This window comes from Zingiber officinale, chromosome 3A, assembly GCF_018446385.1.
Source record: "Zingiber officinale cultivar Zhangliang chromosome 3A, Zo_v1.1, whole genome shotgun sequence".
Taxonomy (NCBI): domain Eukaryota; kingdom Viridiplantae; phylum Streptophyta; class Magnoliopsida; order Zingiberales; family Zingiberaceae; genus Zingiber; species Zingiber officinale.
The window spans coordinates 94,475,172-94,501,103 of NC_055990.1; the positions used below are offsets into that span (position 1 = coordinate 94,475,172).

At 32.8% G+C, this 25,932-nt stretch overlaps 1 protein-coding gene and 2 long non-coding RNA genes across 10 annotated transcripts in view; all 3 read left to right on the plus strand.

Annotated features, from left to right (window-relative positions):
* Positions 1-21,818, plus strand: part of LOC122052068 — a 65,074-nt gene extending 43,256 nt beyond the window's left edge. The window contains exons 4-6 of one of the 2 annotated variants that reach the window (XR_006131757.1): positions 17,721-18,622; positions 19,516-20,042; positions 21,655-21,814. This is a non-coding gene — a long non-coding RNA (uncharacterized LOC122052068). Of the gene's footprint in view, positions 1-17,720; positions 20,043-21,654 lie in introns of both variants that reach the window. The other variant, XR_006131750.1, reaches the window with a different exon arrangement.
* LOC122052069 lies at positions 1,031-1,653 on the plus strand. Its single transcript, XR_006131767.1, has 3 exons — positions 1,031-1,121; positions 1,282-1,386; positions 1,613-1,653. It is a non-coding gene; the product is annotated as an uncharacterized LOC122052069 (long non-coding RNA).
* A 54-nt stretch (positions 21,819-21,872) lies between the features above and the next one.
* Positions 21,873-24,985, plus strand: LOC122053895. Of its 7 annotated transcripts, none has more exons than XR_006132430.1 (6): positions 21,873-22,045; positions 22,179-22,229; positions 22,331-22,565; positions 23,210-23,652; positions 24,179-24,406; positions 24,717-24,985. XR_006132430.1 is itself a non-coding variant. In XM_042615811.1 (6 exons), the coding sequence occupies exons 4-6, from the start codon at positions 23,542-23,544 to the stop codon at positions 24,815-24,817; spliced, it is 543 nt and encodes a 180-aa protein (XP_042471745.1). In that variant the 5' UTR covers positions 21,873-22,045; positions 22,179-22,229; positions 22,306-22,565; positions 23,210-23,541; the 3' UTR covers positions 24,818-24,985. The 7 variants fall into 7 exon arrangements, 5 of the variants coding, with proteins under 5 accessions (XP_042471745.1, XP_042471743.1, XP_042471744.1 ...); XM_042615811.1 differs by having other exon boundaries at positions 22,306-22,565; positions 24,614-24,985; XM_042615809.1 differs by having other exon boundaries at positions 24,614-24,985.
* Positions 24,986-25,932: the final 947 nt, after the last annotated feature.

Consider the following 25,932-nt stretch of genomic DNA (forward strand, 5'->3'; position numbering starts at 1 on the left):
CATATTCACAAGCTAGGGATACTTATTCTGTCCTTTTTGTTTCCATTGAAATTCTGGCACGCATTATCGTCCTTTTTGTTTCCATTGAAATTCTGGCACGCATTATCATTTCTTATGGCTGCTGCTATCACCGTGATTCTAGCAGGGGTTATACAGGCATTGGATACAGAGTTCTGTTTTAGTAGAGCATTCATCTCAGACAGATGGATTGTCTGAGTGCACAGGACGAACATTGGAGGATTTGCCGATAGTGCGTGTTATGGATTTTAGAGGTAGTTGATATGCTCACAGTTGGTTAAGTAGTAGTGAGGGATAGCGAAAGCAGGGTGAGTTCATAATCCAAGAGTCATGCTATACAGTTGGAGATTTGTTGAGGGTCGCTCTAGTGTAGCCCTGCCATTGACTCGACTAACCAGAAAAGGGGAGACTTGCTCATTATACTTGGATAAAGTGATATATGAGTATGTGGCTTGGTGGTTACCTTCGGATGAGGATCCTTGGGTTGAGTAGTAAATTTGGGGACCAAATTTTTATTAGTAGGGGAGAATGTAAAATACGGTACCCAAATAATAATTAAATAATAAGGCTAAGGGACGAATAATCTTATTGGAATTTTTAGAAATTTATAGAAATTTTTTGAGAATTAATTGGAGCTCGTATGAGGTAGGTTAAGGGGATTAATTATTGGGCCAAGGAAAAGTCTGTTTAAGTTATCCGATTTAAACGAGGAAATGTTTAATTTCCTTAAATGTTTTAATTTTCCTTTCCTTTAAAATCTCTCTCGTGCCCTAACCTTGATCGCCGAACTCCCTCTCCTCCTCACGCGATCTCCTCACCTCGCGACACCACAACCGACGATTTTCCCTCTCGAGCCACAGCTGCCTGCCCTAATCCTTTCCCCGCCGCCGACTTCTCCCGATTACCCTTGCGAGTTCCTGTGCACAGCCGGGACTTCTTCTTCCTCGAGCTATAGCCGCTGCTTCTCCGTGCACCAGTATCACGACACCAGCCGATCTCCCTCACGCGGGCACCACAGCTTGCGATCTCACCCTCAGCCGAAGTCGCGGCCGCCGATTCTCTCCAAGTCGTGCCCTAACCAAACCAGCAAGTAGATTCCCTTCGTAAGTATGATCCTTTAACATACTTTTGTTGGCATTTCTGTTGGGGTTTGGATTGGATGTTGTTCTTGCTTTGTAATGGTTCCGGATTCCAGTGTAGAATTGAAGGAGGTGATTGAAATTTGACTTTGGGTTCTTGACTAGTGATGGTCTCGGGTTACAGGGCAGTTCTGGTGAATTGATGATTGGGCTCTTGTTCGGAGGATTGTGATGCAGTTTTGTGTTGCTGGTTTTTCTGTGTTTACAGATTTCGGACAGAATTTGTTAGGTGGGTTATGGTTTTGCTGCTGTGTAGGTTCTTTGATTATGCAGGGAAATGGATTAGGAAAAAGTAATAATGAATCATTATGGTTACAAAATGAGTGGAATGTGCTATTGACTTAGGTGAATCGAGGTTCATAGTTGAATTGAGGTTTTTCCCTAATTAAGTTAAGTTTCGGTTTAGCTAGTGTCGTTTATGAAATTAGCTAAATTGTACATCACGTGATTTGCAGGACGTTGATTGAAGACGGTTGATACAATCTACGTATAAAGGCGGGTACTTCTTACTTTGATTCTCTAGTTCTTCGAGCTTAGTCGTGAACTATTTTGGATAAGAATTGCTTTATCTTGACTCCACTCGTAATTTTTCCTATGCTTGATACTTCCAATCAAAACCTTTGAGTTACTCGTTTTATATCCATACAGTCTCTTGTTGTTGTCGATGATCAGTAGCAGATACTAGATACCATGTGTGTATGTTTTGACTGTTGCTTATTTATGTACGATGTAGTATACCTATTTCTGCTTATATATATATATGATGGCTGTTGCATTGTTCGCATCGTATTACACGACGCGTCCTCCGCCACTCGAGAGAGTGGTAGGTGGAGTCACTGCGGCTTGTCGCTCGTACTCGGCCGTTCGTGTGGTGGTAGGCGGAGACGAGCAGCAGGGACCCCGTCGGAGATGTAGCTAGTTAGCTACTATGCAACTGTCCCCTCGACCACTCGTGAGAGTGGTAGCTGGAGTAGTGTACAGTCTGTCACTGACCCCGCCTCTCGACCATACAGGGGTCATGGTGCAGAGAGGTGGGCGGGAGTGACCATCCGTGCATACGCTGTTGTTATTATATTTGTTTTGGCTGATGCTGTCTATATATGCTGTTATTATTTACTGCTGTTGTTCACGTATCTGATATGCTTACTTGTTTTGAGATATATTCTCATTGTAGATGTTTAGATATTGGTTTATTCATTGGAAATTTGTATATACCTTGTTTATTACCTCTGTAGTTATGAGCGGTATGATAGCAGATTAGTATCGGTTCTGACTTACTATACCTAGCCTAGGATATGGTTTCAGGTATGAGCGTTTATTTTGGTTCTATTATAGTATCTGCTATTTCTTTTATGAGGCTGTATACTGTTGGCACTCTCTACTTACATGTTATATTCATGCACTAACTCTTTCCTTACCCGCTGAGTTCCAATACTCACCACCCCACAAAATGGTTTTCTTTCGCCAGATAACAGATAGATGAGTCATGGATGCTTGGAGAGATGCCGACTGCCAGTCCCACGTCACACTCGAGGATAGTTCTTTTTCTGGTTTTAGTTTCCAACACTATTTATGTTTTGGTTTTGTGAACTTGGTATTGTATGCGTCGATATGGTTTATGGAGTCTAGTCTGTTGGTTGCAGGTAATTTAGTTAGTGTCTTTGTCGGTCACACATTCGTTTTCCTTTTGTGATTTTCGCTGTGTTTACATCCAGCCGTGTAGGCTGAGTATTTATCGTTCTATCTTCCGCTGTGTGTGTTTCTATTTTGTTCCAGCCGTTTAGGCTGATGGTTATAGATGATGGTTATGTGTTATTTCATTTTGTCCAACGAGTTGATTGAGTATATTCAACTGCGTGTTATGTTGTTTCTATTTGTGCATATATTCCAGCCGAGTGTGGCTGATGTATATTTTGTATGTAGTAATGTTTCATATTGTCCGCCGTACAGGGGAGGTGCTGTCGAAATTTCTTCGGACAGGGACCCCCCGGGGCGTGACATTTTCATTTATTGTTCTTTTTATTCTTCAAATATTATTTTTTATTGCCACTCTTTATGTTTTCCTTAGTTGTATTCATATTTGTCTTTCTTCTACTAATATTCAAAATGTTTGATCTAATTTTTTTGATAAATCTTCATCTTATATTACTTTTATTTTCTTTTTTTCCCTAACTTTTTTGCTTCTTTTTCTTCTTTCCTAATTTTTCTTCTTCTTTTTCGTTTTCTATTTTTACTATTTCTTGCTTCTTGTTTCCTTTTAGTGAATTCTAAATGTTGATCTTCAATTCTATCTACTTCCTCTTTGTCTTCTGACTCAACTAATATTTGATAATCCTTTTTTGTTTACAATTTAAATATGCTTTTCATATTAGATAATGCACTCTCCATGGTACTTTCTTTGTTAGATTTTTTTTTTTTTAAAATATAGATTACTTGCATATTTTATTTTGCATTGGAATTGTGATAATGATGTCCATAGTTGATTTATGTTTTGTGTGTAGTCTAATTATGTCATTAGAATTGTTTATAATATGAGCACTATTTGTTTAACGTAAATTAACTTTTCACACTATTTCTTAAATTTGATAAATTGAGGATTTTATTAGAACTTCAAGTTGTTCCATTCGACATACTATATTCTTGTAACCCTTATCCAACTTTGCACTTTCTTTTCTTGATCTTTTTTGCTTTATTTTTTGCACTTTGTTTCCTTTGTATGATTGCCTTTTTTATTTTTCCATTTCACTTGTGCTTCTCCTTTTAAGTCTAATCACCCTTCTTGCTACTGTATGTTTGTCTCTCTCACATATAACTTTATAGTGTGAAAAAAATTAATGATCCTCTTTGGTTTACGATTTAAGTTTTTTAGTTTCGTATTCATTAATGCTTGTTGTTCTTGTAGCAGTTCCTTTTTCCTTGATGAAAATATCTTATTTTCCTTTTTATTTGTGATCATTTATGTGCATGGCGAATCCATATTTTGTTTATAGACTTCCATTGTTTTATTCAAATAGTTTAAAGTTATTATAATTTGGTTAAAATAAACTGACCATTATATCATAATGCTGAAATTGAATTACTTGAATTGCTTGAGTCTTTTATTATAAGATCTTCAAGGTATTTCATCCAACAAACTATGCTCTTATTATTTCCTCATTTGCGTTTTTCTCTTTTTCCGCCTCTTTTTTTTTTTTGTTTCATCTTTAACTTCTTTTTTCCTCTTGTTTCTTCGATTTGTCTTGTCTTTCTCTTTTAATATTTGTTTTTTTCTCTCCTTTTAGCTTATTTTCGTTTGCTTGGTCTCTATTTGTTCTTATTTTTTCAATTAATATTATTTATTTTGTGGTCCTTTTTCTTCCTTAATTTTCATTTTCTTTATTTTCTTCTTGGGTTTTTGGTTTTTTTGTACCTTTCTTCATTTTTTATCGTTGTCTTTTTCTTCTAGTTTACAATTTGATAAATTTTTTTTTATATTTTTTATTTCTTATTCGTCGATTAATACCTTTTTTTTATTCTAATTTTAATCATTCTTGATTTTAATTGTTGTCTCTCCTCTTCCCCTTCTTTTATTTTCTACTCCATAATTTTAATGCCTTATTTATCTACTTTCTCATCTCTATGTCTCTTCTCTTCTTCCTCCTCCTTGATCCTTATCTATTTTTTAAAATTCTGTCTACTTCTCTTTCTCCTCTCTCTTCTCATGAGGTTTATTTTTTATTTTTTTTTAGTCTACTTTATGGGCACTCTTTTATTCTCCAATAACTTTATTCACCTATAATTTTTAATTCTCTTCTTGATCATCCTTTATTTTTTCTCTCAATTTTTATTAGAATGACAAAAGGTTATGTATATTTTTTTACTACATGATTCGACCTACATCCTATGTGTAGTTACATAATACATGACGTTAATTAAATTTAAGGTCGTCTTATCAATATAATATGTGGGTACCCATTGGGAAGCTAAAATTTAGCAACAAATATATAAGCCAAGAACGATTTAAATATATTGGAATCTCACTTTAATAGGCCGAGTTGGTATGAATGTGTACTGGTTACCTATGTCATTCTTCTCTATCAATACGTATTTTCTTTTCTACACTATCTACTTCCTTTTTGTACTTTTTTACAACTCTTCCTTTGTCCTTGTGCTTTTTTTGTCTCATGTCTTTTTTTATCATCTTATTTGTATACTTTTCTTTCTCTTTCCTCCTAGTCTTCTTCTCATGAAGTTTATTCATTGTTCTTAATTTTTTGTTTATTTTTCTTTTGCTTCCCTTCTCTCTCATTTTATGGGTTTCTATTTATATTTGTCTTCTTTTTTTCCTTTTTCATCTTTCCGAATTAATCCTCTTTAATTCTTTTTCTTTCTTTTTTTCATCTTTTTTACTAGATCTTGTTCCTTGTATTCCCTTTTTTCTTTCCTTCTTGTTACTCTATTTTAAATATTGTTATTCAATCCTATATATATATTTTTTGTCTTCTTTTACCACTCTTACCTTGTCCTTTGTGCTTTTCTTCACCTTTTCTTATGTCTTTTTATCATCTTGATTTCTTTGTATGCTTTTGTTTTCTTCCCTCTTTGTCTTCTTCCTTTGTCCTTGTTTATTCTTTTTTGTTTTTTATTATTTTTTTATCTACTTTTCATTTTTCACTATAACTTTTGATTATCTCTTCTTTCGTCCTTTTCTTTATCTTGTTCATTTTCATTTTTTTTATTTATTGTTCTTTTTATTCTTCAAATTATTATTTTTTATTGCCACTCTTTATGTTTTCCTTATTTGTTTTCATATTTGTCTTTCTTTTACTAATATTCAAAATGTTTGATCTAATTTTTTTTTATAAATCTTCGTCTTATATTACTTTTATTTTCTTTTTTTTTCCTAACTTTTTTGCTTCTTTTTCTTCTTCCCTAATTTGTTCTCTAATTATTTTTCTTCTTTTTCGTTTTCTATTTTTACTATTTCTTGCTTCTTGTTTCCTTTTAGTGAATTTTAAATGTTGATCTTCAATTCTATCTACTTCCTCTTTGTCCTCTGTCTCAACTAATATTTGATAATCCTTTTTTGTTTACAATTTAACTATGACTTTAATATTAGATAATGCACTCTCCATGGTATTTTCTTTGTTAGATTTTTTTTTTTTTTTGAAAATATAGCTTACGTGCATTTTTTATTTTGCATTTGAATTGTGATAATGATGCCCATAGTTGATTTATGTTTTGTGTGTAGTCTAATTATGTCATTAGAATTGTTTAATGTGAGCACTATTTGTTTAACGTAAATTAATTTTTCACACTATTTCTTAAATTTAATAAATTGAGGATTTTATTAGAACTTCAAGTTGTTCCATTCGACATACTATATTCTTGTAACCTTTATCCAAGTTTGCACTTTCTTTGCTTGATCTTTTTTGCTTTATTTTTTGCACTTTGTTTCCTTCGTATGATTCTTTTTTTTTTTTTTTCCATTTCACTTGTGCTTCTCCTTTTAAGTCTAATCACCCTTCTTGCTAGTGTATGTTGTCTCTCTCACATATATCTTTATAGTGTAAAAAAATTAATGATCCTCTTTGATTTACAATTTAAGTTTTTTATTTTCATATTCATTAATGCATTTTTTGTTGTTCTTGTAGCAATTCCTTTTTCTTTGATGAAAATATCTTAGTATCTTATTTTCCATTATATTTCTGATCATTGATGTGCATGGCTAATCTATATTTTGTTTATAGACTTTCATTATTTTATTTAAATGGTTTAATGTCATTACAATTTTGTTTAAATCAATTGACCTTTTATATCATAATGCTGAAATTCAATTACTTGAATTACATTTGATCTTTTAGCACAAGAGCTTTAAGTTTTTCATTCAACAAACTATGCCCTTCTAACCCTATTCTAAACTGACTCTTCTTATCTTTTCCTTACATTTGATCTTTCTTTGCTTGATCTTTTTTGCTTTATTTTTTGCACTTTGTTTCCTTTGTATGATTGTCTTTTTTTTTTTTTTCCATTTCACTTGTGCTTCTCTTTTTAAGTCTAATCACCCTTCTTGCTAGTATATGTTGTCTCTCTCACATATATCTTTATAGTGTAAAAAAAATTAATGATCCTCTTTGATTTACAATTTAAGTTTTTTATTTTCATATTCATTAATGCATCTTTTGTTGTTCTTGTAGCAATTCCTTTTTCTTTGATGAAAATAGCTTAGTATCTTATTGTCCATTATATTTCTGATCATTGATGTGCATGGCTAATCTATATTTTGTTTATAGACTTTCATTATTTTATTTAAATGGTTTAATGTCATTACAATTTTGTTTAAATCAATTGACCTTTTATATCATAATGCTGAAATTCAATTACTTGAATTACATTTGATCTTTTAGCACAAGAGCTTTAAGTTTCTCATTCAACAAACTATGCCCTTCTAACCCTATTCTAAACTGGCTCTTCTTATCTTTTCCTTATTTGTGTTTTTCTCTTTCTACTTTTTTTCTTTTCTTTTTCTCTTTCTTCTTCTTCTTCTTCTATTTGTTTTTTGTGTTCTTGTCCTTTTGTTGCTTCAACATGTGCTTCTCTTTATCTTTAACTTCCTTTTTCATTTTGTTTCTTTGATTTCGTCTCCTTTTTTTATCTCCTCATAGCTTATTTTCTTTTGTTTTGTCTCTTTTTATTCTTCTTCTCTTTCAACTGTTGTTATTTTATTTTCTATGAGTTCACTTCTTTTGTAGTCTTTTTTCTTCCTTAATTTTCATTTTCTTTATGTTTATCTTGCGTTTTTGATTTTCTTCTCTCCTATAGACTTCCTTTTTCTCTCCGGCAGCTCTACTTCACCTCCTTCCTTAAAATAGCTTGTAGGTTGTGTCCTTGTTGTCAAATTCAGGAAATTTCTGAAGGGATGCTGAAATTTGAAGCTAGATTGCAGCATTAAGTAAATGCAAGATTCCAATCATGAAGGGGTTTATATGACAAAGTAAGTGCAAGTACTCTTAAGGTTTTCAAGAAACAATTCACATTTAGGTATTAGCTCACACTCTTCAACATAAACAAATGTGAACTCCTTGGATTAAGTTTAAGTATCTGAGAGTTGAGGTAATTTCATCTTGCGTTATGAAGGGCTCAACTGGTCCTTGACTCTCATTTAGCACCGGGAGAATAGGGGGTTGAATTGCAGTTGTTGTTGCTGAGAATCAACACAGAGAATTGGCACTCAACTTGTTTTAGACGCCAAGTTATAGATCCTTTGAGTTCCTGCTAATTTCTGTTCATAACTTCTTTTTTTGTGACTAACTTAAGATTCCACAATGGCTTAAATGATAACATCTATATTTCCATGATCTTCTAAACTTAATGTTTATCTCAAGTATTTCAACTTCCTGTAAACCCCACTACAAATTCTACAAGTGTTGTAAAATAGAGACCTATCAGTCCTCAACTGCAGTAGGCAGAATATCAAAACATCCAAGTCTGTACAGCATGAAGGAAGAAGACCATCTAAAACATAAATATCTAATAGGCTGGTATCAGAAGACAATGGTGGTTCATTGCATATTGATGAGGAGAATAATAGGTTGCTCAATTTTTGCACTGCAATTCAAAATACAGTTTCAGAAGTCCTCTACAACTTCTACTTCAAATCCAACTGATGTAATTCCATTATGTTGGGAATTATTTTTATCTTCCTTCATATTTAATCTTTTCCCCTTTTTCTTATTTACTTGTAACTTTTTTTTCAACTCATGCCAATTTACTGATTCTTGTTCTGGAATGAAGATGGATAGTTTCGGAATTTCAATTCATTGAAGTTGTATGCTTTGAACCATGTAAATCTTGGAAAGAAAAGAACAACAAATGACAATGAGGTGGTCACAAGTTTAATTGAACATTTTCAGGTTAGAGAATTGCATAAATGAATTGCACACAAACAAAATCAAGACAATACTCAATTCCTTCCTGAAACAGGAAATCAATAATTTAATTATAAAAATTTGGACTACAAACTCGAATCATGAAAAATCTTGCAAAGGACGTGTTGAAACTTGGAAATAGGATAGCACAAGCTTTGATTTAAGTATCACTGCAACAAAATTGTAGTTTCTTTCATTTCTTCTTGACAAAATTCTAGAAATGAACTAACATTCTAATTGTTTTTTTTCTCTGTTACAGTTTCAGAATTCATTTGCTGAATTCTGAACTTTGTGTACTTGATGAAGATCTTTCTTTGCTTACTATTTAGAAAGCTAATCTTCTCCCAACAAAATGGAAAGACAACAGAACTGGTACAACCATCTTTGCTACTTCGTTTCCTACGTATGCTTGCCTTTTTTTTTTCATTCACTCATGCTTCTCCTTTTCACCCTTATTGCTCCTATATGTTAACTCTTTTACAGGGAGCCTTATAGTGTAAAAAAATTTTTTTGTTGACAATTTGTGTTTTTTTTTCATATTTGTTAATGCATCTTTTGTTGTTCTTGTAGCAATTTCTTTTTCTTTGATAAAAATAGCTTAGTATCCTACAAATTCAATTACTTGAATTATTTGAGTCTTTTATTATAAGATCTTCAAGAATTCCATTGTGTTAGTATACTCTTCTAATCCTAACCTAACGTTGCTCTTAACCTTGCTCTTCTTATCATTTCCTCATTTGTGTTTTTATCTTTTTCTACCTCTTTTTTTTTGTTCCTTTTTTATTTCCTCTTCTCCTATTTGTATACTACTGTCTTCTTGTGCTTTTGTTGCTTTGACATGTGCTTTTCTTTATCTTTGACTTCTTTTTTCCTCTTATTTCTTTGATTTATCTCGTCTTTCTCTTCCAATGTTTGTTTTTTTTCTCACCTTGTAGCTTATTTTCTTTTACCTGGTCCCTTTTTATTCTTATTCTTGTTCAATTTATATTATTTATTTTCTATGAGTTCACTTAATTTGTGGTCTTTTTTCTTCCTTAATTTTCATTTTTTATATTAATTCACCTTGTTTGCGTAAAAGGATTCATACAGCCGACCCCACCTAGTGGGAAAAGGCTTGGTTGTTGTTATTGTGTATATTAATTCACCTTGTACCTCTATTTTTTACCATTGCTTTCTCCTTTTAGTTCACCATTTGATAATTTTATGTTTTTTATTTTAATTTCTTATTCATTAATCAATACTTTTATTTTTTATTCTAATTTTCATCATTCTTAATTTTAGTTGTTTGCTCTCCTCTTCCCCTTCTTTTATCTTACTCCATTCGCTTGTTCATTTTTTAATGCCTTATTTATTTACTTTCTGATCTTTATGACTCTTCTCTTGTCTTTATGCTTTTCTTAATCTTCGCTTATATTTTCTTATCATCATTTTTTATGTTATCTTCTTTGTATAATTTTATTTCTCCCCTTCCCGTCTTCTTCCTCCTTGAGCCCTATCTATTTTTTAAAATTATGTCTACTTCTCTTTCTCCTCCCTCTTCTCATGAGGTTTATTTTTTTTTATTTTTTGTCTACTTTATAGGCACTCTATTATTCTCCTCCAATAACTTTTATTCACCTATAATTTTTAATTCTCTTCTAGATCATCCTTTATTTTTTTTCAATTTCTATCTTTCCTCTCAATTTTTATTGGAATGGCATAAGGTTCTGTATTTACTACATGATTTGACCTACAACCTATTTTGTTATATAATATGAAATTAATTAAATTTAAGGTCGTCTTATCAATATAATATGTGGGTACACATTGGGAAGCTAAAATTTAGTAGCCAATATATAAGCCAAGAACGATTTAAATATATTGGAATATCACTTTAGTAGGTCGAGTTGGTATGAATGTGTACTGGTTACCTATGTCATTCTTCTCTATCAATGTCTATTTTCTTTTCTACACTATCTACTTCCTTTTTGTACTTTTTTTACAACACTTCCTTTGTCCTTGTGCTTTTTTTGTCTCATGTCTTTTTTTTATCATCTTATTTGTATACTTTTCTTTCTCTTTCCTCCTTGTCTTCTTCTCTTGAAGTTTATTCATTGTTCTTAATTTTTTGTTTATTTTTCTTTCGCTTCCCTTCTCTTTCATTTTATGGGTTTCTCTTTATATTTGTCTTCTTTTTTTCCTTTTTCATCTTTCCGAATTAATCCTCTTTAATTCTTTTTCTTTCTTTTTTTCTTCTTCTTTACTAGATCTTGTTCCTTGTATTACCTTTTTTCTTTCCTTCTTGTTACTCTATTTTAAATATTGTTATTCAATCCTATATATATATATTGTCTTCTTTTACCACTCTTCCCTTGTCCTTTGTGCTTTTCTTCACCTTTGCTTATGTATTTTTATCATCTTGATTTTTTTTTCTCTTCTTCTTTGTATGCTTTTGTTTTCTTCCCTCCTTGTCTTCTTCCTCTATCCTTGTTTATTCTTCTTTGTTTTTTATAATTTTTTTTCATTTATTGTTCTTTTTCTTCAACTTATTGTTTTTTTCTATCGCTACTGTATGTTTTCCTTATTTATTCATATTTGTCTTTCTTCAACTAATATTCAAAATGTTTGATCTAATTTTTTGTTAAATCCTCATCCTCTATTACTTTTATTTTCTTTATTTCCCCCTAACTTTGTTGGATAAGAATGAATATGATATGAAAACTAATAATCTAAGATTTGGAACATGGAACATAGGAACTCTAACTGATAAATCAATGGAAATAGTAGATATGATGATTAGGAGAAGAATTAGTATTTTGTGTGTACAAGAGACAAAATGGACAGGCGAGAAGGCAAAGATGATAGAGAACTCAGGTTTTAAGTTATGGTATACTAGCAAGAGTAAAGCAAGAAATGGAGTGGTATTATTGTAGATAGTTTGTTAAAGGATGAAGTTGTAAGAGTAGTTAGAAAAGGGGATAGAATTATAGCCCTTAAGATAATAGTGGCGAAAGAAACTTGGTTTTGGGAGGACTTAGATGAAATATTACAAAATATTACATTAAATGAAATGATTTTAATAGTAGGTGATCTAAATGGGTATGTCGGAGTGAAAAATGAGAAATATGAGAGAGTACATGGGCGTTATGAGTTTGGAACGAGGAATGATGAAGGGAAAACTATATTAGATTTTGCGATACCATATGACCTTAAGTTATGAGTTTGGAACGAGGAATGAGGAAGGGAAAACTATATTAGATTTTGCGATACCATATGACCTATAGGTCATATGGTATCGCAAAATCTAATATAGTTTTCCCTTCCTCATTCCTCGTTCCAAACTCATAACTCCCATGTACTCTCTCATATTTCTCATTTTTCACTCCGACATACCCATTTAGATCACCTACTATTAAAATCATTTCATAAGAGGATAAGGCTGCGTACAATGGATCCTTCCTTGGGTTCCCGCATGGCGGGAGCTTCGTGCACCGGGCTGCCCTTTTTATATGACCTTATATTAGCTAATACGTTTTTTGAGAAAAGAGAACACTTAGTCACATTCAAAAGTGGGAATAATAAATCGCAAATTGACTTTCTTATGGTTAGGAAGAATGATAGAAAGATTTGTAAAGATTGTAAAGTTATCCCTGGAGAAAGCTTAACTACCCAACATAGGGTAGTAGTGTTGGATATACGCCTCAAACATAGTATCAATAGAAATAAAATATATACGATTCCTAAAATTAAGTGGTGGAAGTTAAAGGATGAGAAACAAAATATATTTAAGGAGAAGGTAGAAGTACTGAAATATATGATGACTCTAATACAACATGAGATAAGATGGTATCAAAGTTGAAAATAGTAGCTAAGAGTGTACTCGGTGAGTCAAAGGGACATCCACCACTAAGTAAAGAATCTTGGTGGTGGAATGAGAAAGTACAAGAGAAAGTATAGGAAAAACGAATAGCTTATAAGGAATTATATATTTGTAAGAACGAGAAAAACTTAAAAAAATATACAATAGCCAAGAAAGAAGCTAAGAAAGTAGTGAGTGAAGCAAAAAATGAAATTTTTGAACGATTATATCAAAAATTAGATACAAAAGAAGGGGAAAGAGACATTTATATAATAGCTAAAGTGAGAGAAAGGAAAACACGAGATCTTAGCTAAATAAAATGTATTAAAGATGAATGTAATAGAGTATTAGTAAACGATGGAGAAATAAAAGTGGTGGAAGAGGTATTTTTATCAACTTTTTAATGAAAGTTTAGGTGACCGACTTAACTTAGGTAATTTAAGTAGGTCAAATGAGCATAGAAATTTTAATTTTTATCGTAGAATTCAAACTTCAGAGGTAAAACAAATTTTAAATGAGATGTAAAATGGAAAAGTCGTTGGACCAAATGATATTTCGATAAAGGTATGGAAGTGCTTAAGGAAACAAGGTATTGAATGACTTACAAAATTATTTAACATGATATTGAAAAATAAAAAAAAATGCTTGATCAATGGAGGATAAGTACTCTTGTTCTCTTATATAAGAATAAGGAAGATATACAAAATTGTGCAAACTATCGGGTTTTAAACTAATGAGTCATACTATGAAACTTTGAGAAAAAGTAATAGAAAAGAGATTAAGGAAGGAGACCACAGTGATAGAAAATCAATTTGGGTTCATGCCTAGAAGGTCGATAATAGAAGCTATACATCTTCTTAGACAATTAATTGAAAAATATCGGAAGCAAAAATAAGATCTACACATGGTATTCATTGACTTAGAAAAAGCTTATGATTGAACCCTAAGAGAAATTATATGAAGAATTTTAGAAAAGAGAGGTGTTAGCGTAACAAATATTGAACTAATTAAGGATATGTACGAGGATGTAACGAACAGAGTAAGGACTTCAGGTGGAGTAACTGAAGCATTTCCAATAAAGATAGGGTTACATCAAGGATCAACTCTAAGTCCCTATTTTTTTACACTAATTATGGACGAATGCACACTCAAGACACAGTACCATGTTGTATGTTGTTTGCAGATGATATTATTTTGGTACATGAAGCACGTGAAAGAGTAAATGCTAAACTAGAATCTTAGAGGGACGAGTTGTCCGGAATCGAGAGATTCAAATATTTAGAATCATTTTTACAAAACGATGGAGGGATTGAGAGAGATGTCTTACATAGAATACAAGCAGGATGGGTGAAATGGAGGGGAGCGTCGAGTGTTTTATGTGACCGTAAAGTATCTCTTAAACTTAAAGGTAAGTTCTATAAAATCACAGTTAGACCTGCTATGTTATATAGAGCTGAATGTTGGGCTATGACTTGAGCACATGAGCAGAAGATGAGAGTTGCAGAGATGAGGATGTTAAGGTGGATGTGTGGACATACGAGGATGGACAAAATAAGAAATGAGAGCATTAGAGAGAAAGTCGGAGTTGCATCTATTGAGGAAAAATTTCGAGAGACACGTTTAAGATGGTACGGACATGTACTTAGACAACCAATAAATGCTCCAGTTAGGCGATGTGAAACTATGATAAACATGTATATCAAACGAGGAAGAGGAAGACCAAAAATGTTAGAAACAATAAAACAAGATAAAATTTATTTAAATATAAATGGTGATATAATAAGAGATAGAACTCAATGGCGTAAAAGGATTCATACAGCCGACCCCACCTAGTGGGAAAAGGCTTTGTTTTTCTTCTTCTTGTTCTTTCTAATTATTTTTCTTCTTACTCTTTGCTGTTTCTATTTTTCCTATCTCTTCCTACTTGCTTCCTTTTAGTGCATTCTTAAATGTTGATATTCAATTCTCTATCTATTTCCTCTTTGTCTTCTTTTATGACTCAACTTAAATTTGATGATCTTTTCTTGTTTACAATTTAACTATCCTTTTTATATTAGATAATGCACTCTCCATGATACTTTCTTTGTTATATATTTTTTTTTGAAAATATAGCTTACTTGTATATTTTATTTTGCATTCAAATTGTGATAATGATGTCCATAGTTCATTTATATTTTGTGTGCAATCTAATTGTGTAATTAGAATTGTTTAATTTGAGTACTATTTGTTTAACGTAAATTAACTTTTCACACTATTTCTAAAATATGATTAATTGAGGATTTTATTAGAACTTCAAGTTGTTCCATTCGACAAACTATATTCTTGTAACCCTTATCCAATTTGCACTTCCTTTTCTTGATTTTTTTTGCTTTATTTTTTTTGCTACTTTGTTTCCTTTCGTATGCATGTCTTTTTTTTTCCTTTCATTTGTGCTTCTCTTTTTAAGTGTGATCACCCTTATTGCTACTATATGTTGACTCTCTCACATATAACTTTATAGCGTGAAAAATATTAATGATCCTCTTTGGTTTACTGTTTCAGTTTTTTATTTTCATATTCATTAATGCTTGTTGTTCTTGTAGCAGTTCCTTTTTCTTTGATGAAAATATCTTATTTTCCATTTTATTTGTGATCTTTGATGTGCATGGCGAATCCATATTTTGTTTATAGACTTCCATTGTTTTATTCAAATGGTTTAATGTCATTACAATTTGGTTAAAATAAATCGACCTTTTAAATCATAATGCTGAAATCAATTACTTGAATTACTTGAGTCTTTTATTATAAGATCTTTAAGTTATTTCATTCAACAAACTACACCCTTCTAACCCTAACCTAAACTTGCTATTCTTATCTTTTCCTCATTTGTGTTTTTCTCTTTCTACCTTTTTTCTTTCTTCTTCTTCTTCTATTTGTTTTTTGTGTTCTTGTCCTTTTGTTGCTTCAACAAGTGCTCCTATCTTTAACTTCCTTTTTCATCTTGTTTCTTTGTTTTCGTCTCTTTTTTTTTGTATCTCCTGTAGCTTATTTTCTTTTGTTTGGTCTCTTTTATTCTTCTTCTCTTTCAACTTTTATTATTTTATTTTCTATGAGTTTACTTCCTTTGCGGTCTTTTTTCTTCCTTAATTTTCATTTTCTTTATGTTCATCTTGTGTTTTTGGTTTTCTTCTCCACCATGGACTTCATTTTTCTCTCCAGCAGCTCTAGTCACCTCCTTCCTTAAAATAGCTTGTAGGTTGTGTCCTTGTTGTCAAATGCAGGAAATTTATGAAGGATGCTGAAATCTAAAGCTAGATTGTAGCATTAAGTAAATGCAGGATTCCAATAATGTAGGGGTTTAGAAGACCGTAACCCCAAACGATAAAGTAATTACAAGTACATCAGATTCAAACTTCATTTTTTATATTCAAATAAGTCTTCCACTAAATTGTAGACATCCTCCCAATTTAGTACACATATGAGTCAAGAACTCTTGTTTCAAAGAACAAGTTTCAGAAATTCAAAACTTCAGATAAGGCAATTAGATTCAAAGGAGTTTCAGATTTCAGAATCATTAAAGGCTTGTAAAGGAATGAAGAATACCACTTGACATTAAGGAAATAAGAGTTTCACTGTAACTTTTCACTGATCATAAACTTACAACAAAAGCTTGGCACACAAACCACAACATACAAAATTTTCAGAAACTTTCATCACAGAGTAGAGCAAGCAAATGCAATACTTGATCTCATGATGTAGACATCCATATTGTTTGAAAATGCTACTGGTATGATTAGGCAATTAGGAGAAAATAAAACCACCAAAGAAATAAGATAGAGAGCTAATAACCAGGCAGAGGGATAAACTCACTGATATGATTAGTTTTCCAATACAGAATCTAGGAAGGAATGCTTTCATGCTATGCAATCCATTCCTTCCCTAAGCTGATCACCAGATTCTGAAAATTCAGAAACACTGTATATTTTTAGAAAAACAAAGCAATCATCTGCTAAGCTTGTCCTCCCTGGTATGAAACTACAATCTTCAACTTGCTGAATTCAGCAATTCTAGCATTGTCAATTCCAAAAGGCATAATTCTGTCTAGTTACATTTTGAGACTTGCAAGGTGAGCTTCATGGAACCAATTGACATTGTTTTCAGCAAACCTTGTAACTAGAATTCCTTGAACTCCTTTTTTTTTTTTTTTTTCCTTTTGTTCTTCTAGTTTTTCGTTTCTTTTTGCTCTTCTCCAATTAGTCCTCTTTAATTATTTTTCATCCTCTTTTTCGGTTACTAGATCTTGTTTGTTTTCCCCCTATTTTTTTGCCTTCTTGTTTTCTTTTAGATGCATTCTAAATGCATCTGCAGGCCTATTCCTCCATCTCAAGTTGTACTAGTTATAAGCAATACTTATGGTCAAGTTCGAAAACCTGTTGGCTTCAAGTTTATAGCATCCATTTCTAGTATTCTGGATTTCGGAAGTGCAACCCACTAAACAAGGATACAGACTGTTCTATATGGATTCCAATCCCACCTTCAGCATACTTGGCTATAGGATGTGTAGCACATCCTGGAAATCAGCCTCCTCCAAATCACATTGTCTATTGCCTTCATTTTGATCTTGTAACATCAACTAAGTTTTCAAGCTGCATTTCCCTCTCATCACCTAGTTCTAGGTTCATTTCCTTACCTCTCCATTTTGTACATTCACTAATAACAATACACTAATTTTTCTTTGATATGATTGTAGGGCTCCTTCTGCATTTAGCATATGGCATGTTCATTACTCTGCTGGTTCTTTTTATGCTCATAATTCAATGGATTGTCCTCCTTGGACAGAAAGTTTTGATTTACACCAGATTCTTTTGTGCAATCCTGATGACATTTACTCAAAGGAAATAGCAGACAAGGAGCCACAATATCAACAATTTGAATTCCTCTGGATGGGATATTTTGAGAACTTTATCAGGTGCAGCTGCATATTGTATGTCTACTCCACGATTTGCAAAAATTTGGTGGGATAAAGGATGTGACTTGAGAAGATCAATTTTGATATGGCGACCGGTAGGATGCCCAGCTTTTGGCACACTTGGTGATTGTGTGATACAAGGGTTAGACATTGGCTCTTCTTATGTTTTATAAATGATACAAAATTTGTGATATAATAATTCACAATTTACTTGTTTCTGTTTAGAACCACCAGCTTTAGATTGATAACATAATTTGTGTTTATCATAACTCACGAGTTACTCATTTGTCTCAATGTGACAATCCATCAATTTCTGCAAGTCCTGTATAATTCGCTAAAGTTGCACATATTTCTGGAAAAGGATTTGATCAAGCTTTTTTTCTGGTATCCAATTCCTCCTGGCTATGTTTCATTTGATTGAGTGGTGACAACAACTGATTATCCACCAAAAAGGGATTCATAACTCACGAGTTACTCATTTGTCTCAATGTGACAATCCATCAATTTCTGCAAGTCCTATATAATTCGCTAAAGTTGCACATATTTCTGGAAAAGAATTTGATCAGGCTTTTTTTTTCTGGTATCCAATTCCTCCTGGCTAAGTTTCATTTGATTGAGTGGTGACAACAACTGATTATCCACCAAAAAAGGATTTTGTCTGCTGTCCTAGATCGGATCTGTTAACCAAACAAATGTTGCTAGTGAACCCATTTCTAGGTCATCTAGTTCAAAGGGCACAAATTGCTAGAGTATCTGGAAAGTTGAGAATCAGGTATCCCCCAATTTTTTTGTTATTCTCTTCTATTTCACGTCCTGATGTCTTCTTATTCTTGACCTGTACTTTTCTTGCATGTTTTGATCACATTATACCAATAACCCGATTGGTGTACAAATTTAGTGACTATGCCAAAGCTAAAGCACATGAAAATGTTGCTGCTGAGTTGAAGTTGGAACTTCTCTCACTGAGTGTTTTGGACAATTTTTGTGGAACAATGAGTAGCCTTGTCTTGCTTACATTGGTCTTAGAAAGAAGACACTTCAGTCTTCTTATTTACTGTATTAATGCTTACTTTTGATTTGGTTCAGATGATGCCACTTCTTGACACAACAGTGACAATTATTACACATGGAAATTTTCAGGCAATGAATGTTGTTCTAATATGTTCAATTGCTTCATCCACATCAACAGACAACTAGAGGCATGAGAGCCTCTAATTGAACCATTTGATGCCATATTCAAGTAATTATTTGTAATTTATATATTTTGTAAGATTTCAATAAGAGTTTGAAAAAAATGGGAGGGGGTTATGTCATTTACAGTTCCATATATTCCTATACTTCCTTAAATCTAGTATATGTTGGACTTTACTAGTATTTTCATTATTAGTTTTTTTACCCTTTAGAATGGAAACATATTATAAGCAAAAATTCACAATCCACAATCAGCATGCAAATTCATTTTTTTCAACGAGTGCCCTAAATGTTAACATTAGTGCTGCAAATCTAGAAACTCTCATTGAAACTATTATTTTCTGGTATGCAAAATGATGTGGAGAACAAATTGTTGAGAAAAAGCAAGGTAATGTATGATGTCAATTCACATGTTACCCCATTGAGATTTGTTGTATCTACAGTTGAACTAATTATATGTTTTTATTCTTCCAGGAAACTGGTGAAAATTATAGTAATTCAGATAATTTAATAGCCTCTGTATAGTTGATGATGTTCAGGAACAAGCTCGGATGTGATATGCATTTGAGAGAATTTGAACAAAATTCAGAGACAACCAAGTTTTTACAGCACAATGGGCATGTTTCACTATTCTTTCCTACTCCAAGATTTTTGGATAAGCTAAATGTCGTGGCCAATTCTAGGGAATCAAGCTACTATGTTGCTATATAGATTCTTGAGTCGGAGGTCATACAACTGTATTTATTCTTATAATCATACTCTAAATCAATAGTTTTGGATATAATTCTATTTCATACATTTGCAAAGGTTAACTATAGTGGATGATGGTAATAACATGACTACTTTTGTCCTTTATGGTTGCTTATTGATGGTAAGGTATTTGATCAATACAAACTTTTCCCACAAGTGCGAGGACAAGTTGCATGAGTCCATTGCTATCAAAGAACACTAAGAGCCACGCTAGGCGGAACAAACTCTTCATATTTGAAGTTCCTAAGAAGGTTTTGTATCAACTTCTATTCTTTATTTTATTATAGCTTAGCAAGTTTCAGCAACTTTGACTTCGAAGATATTCGATTTAAGCAGTTTTTTTTTCTTTTATTCCTTGGCTGTGCCCATTTTATGTGCACTTGTATATTTTTTTATTAATATTATATTTTGTTTGATTGCGTAATTTATTTGAGTATTATCATGGATGGGAATGAATGTCTATATAATATTATTGTGCTAACGAATTAGTCTATTTCATATTTTAAAATTTCAATAAAAAATCCTCTTAACCCTAATGGCATTGAATTCCGGCGAAGATGATGTAAAGGAAGAATATGAGTGTCGTCTCCCTCTTCCGCGCGCCGATCCTTTGTTTTTGGATGATCGCCCAAGAATCTCTTTTGAATCTAATCTCATATTTGAACAAACAGCTGAGTTTATTCCAACTCTGATCTAATGGTGGGAGTCAATCTAGATCTGATCTAAGGGCTCAGATCTAGATCAAGGGTGATGATCTACTCTGTCTTTGACTTGGATGGACTAGATCATGATAGATGGCCGAGATTCCTTCAAATCTTAAATGAACGGTCTAGATCTCTCCAAATTAGTTCTCCTCCTTTAGCCCTAACCTTAAGCTCAATTTGAATAGATCTGACTATAGTTCATTGCTTTTTACCTACAAAGACCACATTCAAATAATTAGTCATAATTCTACAAATAAAAGATAAATTGCATTAAAAACCAAAAACGAATCCAATTCGTGAAATGTAGTATAAATGCGAATTTACCACACGAGGAGATCAAAAAGCATGAATATAGAAGCTTAAATACGTGACAAAATAATGGTTATCAAATCCCCACACTTATTCTTGCATGTCTTGGGCAAACTAAACAAAACTTATCTCTCGAAGCATTTCCTGGCAATACTTCAAAGATAATAAAAGGTAATTAATTAAGACAATCTAAATATTAAACATTTATGAATTCAATCCCTATAATAATCAATAAGCATGGTGATTTTAATCCATTTGAAAAATTAAGAAAGATGCAACCTCCCAAGGTAAATGTTCACTCTAACTCTCACAATCACATGAAAATGAGGTCACTCAATGTCACTCACAACATTTCAATACCATAATCTTGCTTATTTTCTAATTATCCATCATTGTAAATATATAGCATGAATGAATCAAAAGGATTTATTGAAAATTGAAATGAAGTCAAGAGTAACTAAAGGAAGCAAACAAAACGATTGAAAGAAAAGGAAACAATGAGAGATTGCAAGTATCGGTGGAGTAAACTTGATGAGCTAGTTTGGAACTAATGTTGTACTATTTTACCACCAATGGAGCATGTTCTGCTTCCCTTCCTTGTTTACTATCTCATTGCTTGAAATCCCATCAACTCCAAATATTATAGATGCACATTAAAGTATCAGATTTAACTCAGACTTCTTCCAAAATTCATATCTAATTTAAGTTGGAGAATTTACCACCAATGGAGCATGTTCTATTTCCTTCCTTGCTGTTTATTATCTCATTGCTTAAAAAATCCCATCAATTTCGAAAATTACAGATGCATATTAAAGTATCAAATTTAACTCAGCCTTCTTTCAAAATTCAGATCTAGTTAAAGTTGGAGAAGAGAGAAGAACTACAAATTGGCTTAGGTCTACTGTATGTGTAAGTGAACTATAATGTGAACCCAATACTCCAATTCAGCATCAAAACCAGCACCCAAGACCAGGAATTCAAATCTGTTCTGCATTTCACAAGTTCAGTTTCAGAAATTGATTTCAGAATTCAGAATCCAGGTGCCTCTATGATATGTTTCCAATCGTCATGGGAAGAAGAAAAGCCACTAATTTGCTATAGTTCAGCTTCAAGAAATCAAATTCTGATTCAATTCTCAAAGGACGTCTACATTTCCAACAATCCAGAATTTTAATTTCAGAGTTTCAGAATTGAGATTTCAAAGTAAATTCAGCTTAATTCCTGAAGGATTCAGCTTTGAAGTGAGTATCTTTTAGCACTAGAATGATTAAAACTTAAATTCAAAACTGTACCAATCAAGGATAGCATAGCGACTTGGCGCAAAATCAGATTCTCACTGTTTCCTGCTGATTCAGTTTCTGAATCAAATGGCAGGATCTCACTTGCAGCATGTCGCAAGTTGTTGGAAGCTTACTTCCTGCACAGGTATGGAAAGACATTATGATTCATTCAGCTCTCCTGCAGCTCTAGTTTACCCCTCCTTCCTTGAAATAGCTTGTAGGTTGTGTCCTTGTTGTCAAATGCAGGAAATTTCTAAAGGATGCTGAAATCTGAAGCTAGATTGCAGCATTGTAAATGCAGGATTCCAATCATGGAGGGGTTTAGAAGACAGTAACCCCAAACCACAGAGTAAAGGTTGTCCTTGGAATATAATTCCAATAGGGTTTGCACGAAACAATTCACATTTAGTTATTAGTTCACACTCTTCAGCAGAAACATATGTGAACTCCTTGGATTAAGTTTCAGCATTTAAGAGTTGAGGTAATTTCAGCTTGAGTTATGAAGGGCTCAACTCGTCAATGACTCTCATTTAGCATTGAGATAATAGGAGGTTGAATTCCAATAGCTGCTCAGAATCAACACATAGAATTAACACTCAACATGTTTTAAATGCCAAGTTACAGATCCTTTCAATTCCTGTTAATTTATGTTCATAACTTCTTTTTTTCTGACTAACTTCAGCTTCCACAATGGCTTAAATGATAACATTTACACTCCCATAATCTTCTAAATTTAATGTTTATCTCAAATAATTCAACTTCCTATAAACCCCACTATAGATTCAGCAAGTGTTGCAAAATAGAGACCTATCAGTCCCCTGAATTGCAGTAGGCAGAATATCAAAACATCCAAGTCTGTGTAGCATCAATGGAAGAAGACCATCTAAAACATACATATCTAATAGGCTGGGTACCCGAAGACAATGGTGGTTCATTGCAAATTGATGAGGAGAATAATAGGATGCTCAATTTCTGCACTGTAATTCGAAATACAGTTTTAGAAATCAGCTACAACTTCTGCTTCAAATCCAGCTGATCTTTTTCCCCTTTTTCTTATTTACTTCCTTGGTTGTAACTTTTTTTTTCAACTCATGCTAACTTACTGATTTTTTTTCTGGAATGAAGCTGGATAGTTTCGGAAATTCAATCCATTGAAGTTGTATGCTTCGAACCATGGAAATCTTGGAAAGAAAAAAATAACAAATGACAATGAGGTGGTCACAGGAACCACCAAAGAAACAAGACAAGACAGAGAGCTGATAACCAAGTAGAGCAGTGGGATTAACTCTCTGATACTGACTGATACTGATTAGTTTTCCAATACGGAATCTAGGAAGGAATGCTTTCATACTGTCCAATCCATTCCTTCCCTATGCTGATCACCAGATTCTGGAAAATTCAGAATCACTGTATTTTCCAAAAAAAACAAAACAATCATCTGCTGAGCTTGTCCTCCCATGTATGAAACTACAATCTTCAACTTTCTGAATTCAGCAATTCCAGCATTGTCAATTCCAAAAAACATAATTCTGTCTAATTCCATTTTGAGACTTATGAGCCAATGCAAGGTGAGCTTCATGGAACCAATTGACATTGCTTTCAACAAACCTTGTAACTAGAATTCCTGGAACTGATTTCAGCAGCAAGGTCCTGAAAAATTCCAACTGTTTTTACATAATTTCCAACTTCTTGTGCAGATTTTTCCACAAGTTCTATCAGATTTAGTTACTGACTCCTACACCACTAAAACCTAATTTTCTCACATCTGTAGCAAGAACTTGACCACAACATCAAATTCTGTGACTCAACTTTACGATTTCAGAATTAGAGCTCCTTAATTCTTTAGCTTAACAAGTTTCAAGGACAAGTTTTAAGGAAGTTGCAAGCATATTAAAAAATATGATGGATAGATGTACAGTGGTTTAAAATGTTTTTATTCCTTTGTTCCCTAGCATATATTATTATACATAAGTACTGCAAGACTCTAGATAATGAAGCCTCGCAGAATAGTTATATAACTGTGCTAACTTGCTAACTCTTGTTGTTGATTCTTATCTACCTTTTTAATGTTTTTCTCCTAATGTGCTTTTGAAGATTAAAGTACCCCATCCAAGGTATCCATCAGCTAGAGTTTCTGTACAAGTGCCCAATCTCTGTGTTCATTTTTCTTCAGAAAGATATTTCAGGATCATGGAACTCATGGGAATATTGCATGGGTCAAGTAAAATCATAGAGCAAAACCTTGATGGCCATCTTCAATCTTGTGATAAACCTTGGCATCCTGTTGATCTTGCAACTAATGCTAGAACTCTAGTTTGGCAGGTATGATCCTTAAATGGTTGATATTCATCTCAGTTTTCATACATATCTTAGCCCCACTTTTGGCTTATTCTTGTTCCCTCTATTTATATCAAGGGTCTTGAAATTCGTTGGTTGAGTAGCATCCTTGTTATCTTGTTTTATCCAATCTATATCTGTATGTTTTGGAGTCTGAAGCTTCTAAGGACTATCAAAGATACTTTTGTGTAGGTTCAAAGTTTTGTTTTCTTTTTGACTAAAAGTAAGTTGGAATTACTTCGGGAGAAAAATTGCAAGTGTTGTATGATATTATGGAGTTTGGGCAAACTTGCAGCATGGCTAGTGGACAAGTACTTGAAGTTCCGCCAGCGAGTGAAGATGGATCAGCTAATGTTATTTCTATTAACCACAGAGGAGTTGATATTCAGAAGGTAATTTTTAAATTGGATGGTGTCTCATTTGATACTGATTCGTGCATCCTATTGCTTCTCCGACCTTTTGTTCATCCTAAAGGTGTAATATGAAGAAGTTAATGGTTCCACACTAAAATATCTTTATATCTTTTTTTTTAACAAAAAACACATTATTTTTATGTCATTTTTTTGTCCAAGTTTTCTATTGGTTTCTGTATTGGCATATTTTGTATTTTTAATTTTTTATTAACTTGAAATACTAGTGTTTTATTACATCATTTGAGATCTTACTACATGAAATATTAGTATTTTTAATTTATCATATATATTAATTTCAATATATAGTAATACCAAGCAAGGTTTGATATCTTGTTCTAAGATGCTTTGTGGCTAGAATAAGATGTAGGGTTGTGTGCTTGGTGTGTGAGTGAACTGAGCACCAACTCTAGGTTTAGGATGAGGCAACCTAATGTTGCTTGTTCTATGCATTTATCCTAGGTAGAACAGTCGTACCTGTGTTTAACAAGGCCTGAAGCGAATAATAAAAAGTTGCCTTTTATTGCGATAAATAGCTGTAAATTTCAGTTTACAAATAATCAAAGAGCTTGCATACAAAGTACATCCCTACTTTGAATCCATGAAACTCCAACAAGGCTATCAAACTAGCAATGCCCTTAAACTGATTACAATATCAAATGTCTTGATGTAGACCATACACTAATAATCAACACTCACATAGTAATTGATGACCAACCGAAGCTTTTAACTAGAACGATATTGATGCATATTATATGATAATTGATAGTTCACAAGATTCCAATTTGGGCACATATGCATTGATCACCATAAACAACTTCAAAAATCCTAATCTTGCAATCTAAACAAGACAATACTCATCCACTTAAAAGAGAGACTTGTTCATCTCCTCGACCACGACTTCATTGAAATTGATGTGAGCATGAAAAATCAAACGACCCAACCAAAACAAGAAGAGGGGGAAGAAGCAGAAAGAGAGAACTTGCAATCCTCGCCAAGAAGTCAGCCCACCAATTTTTGGTGCATGCATTGGTCTAGAGAAGAAATCACGTGGAAAAAAAAACTAGGATAGACTTGTGTCACAGACTAGTAGCGTTGGTG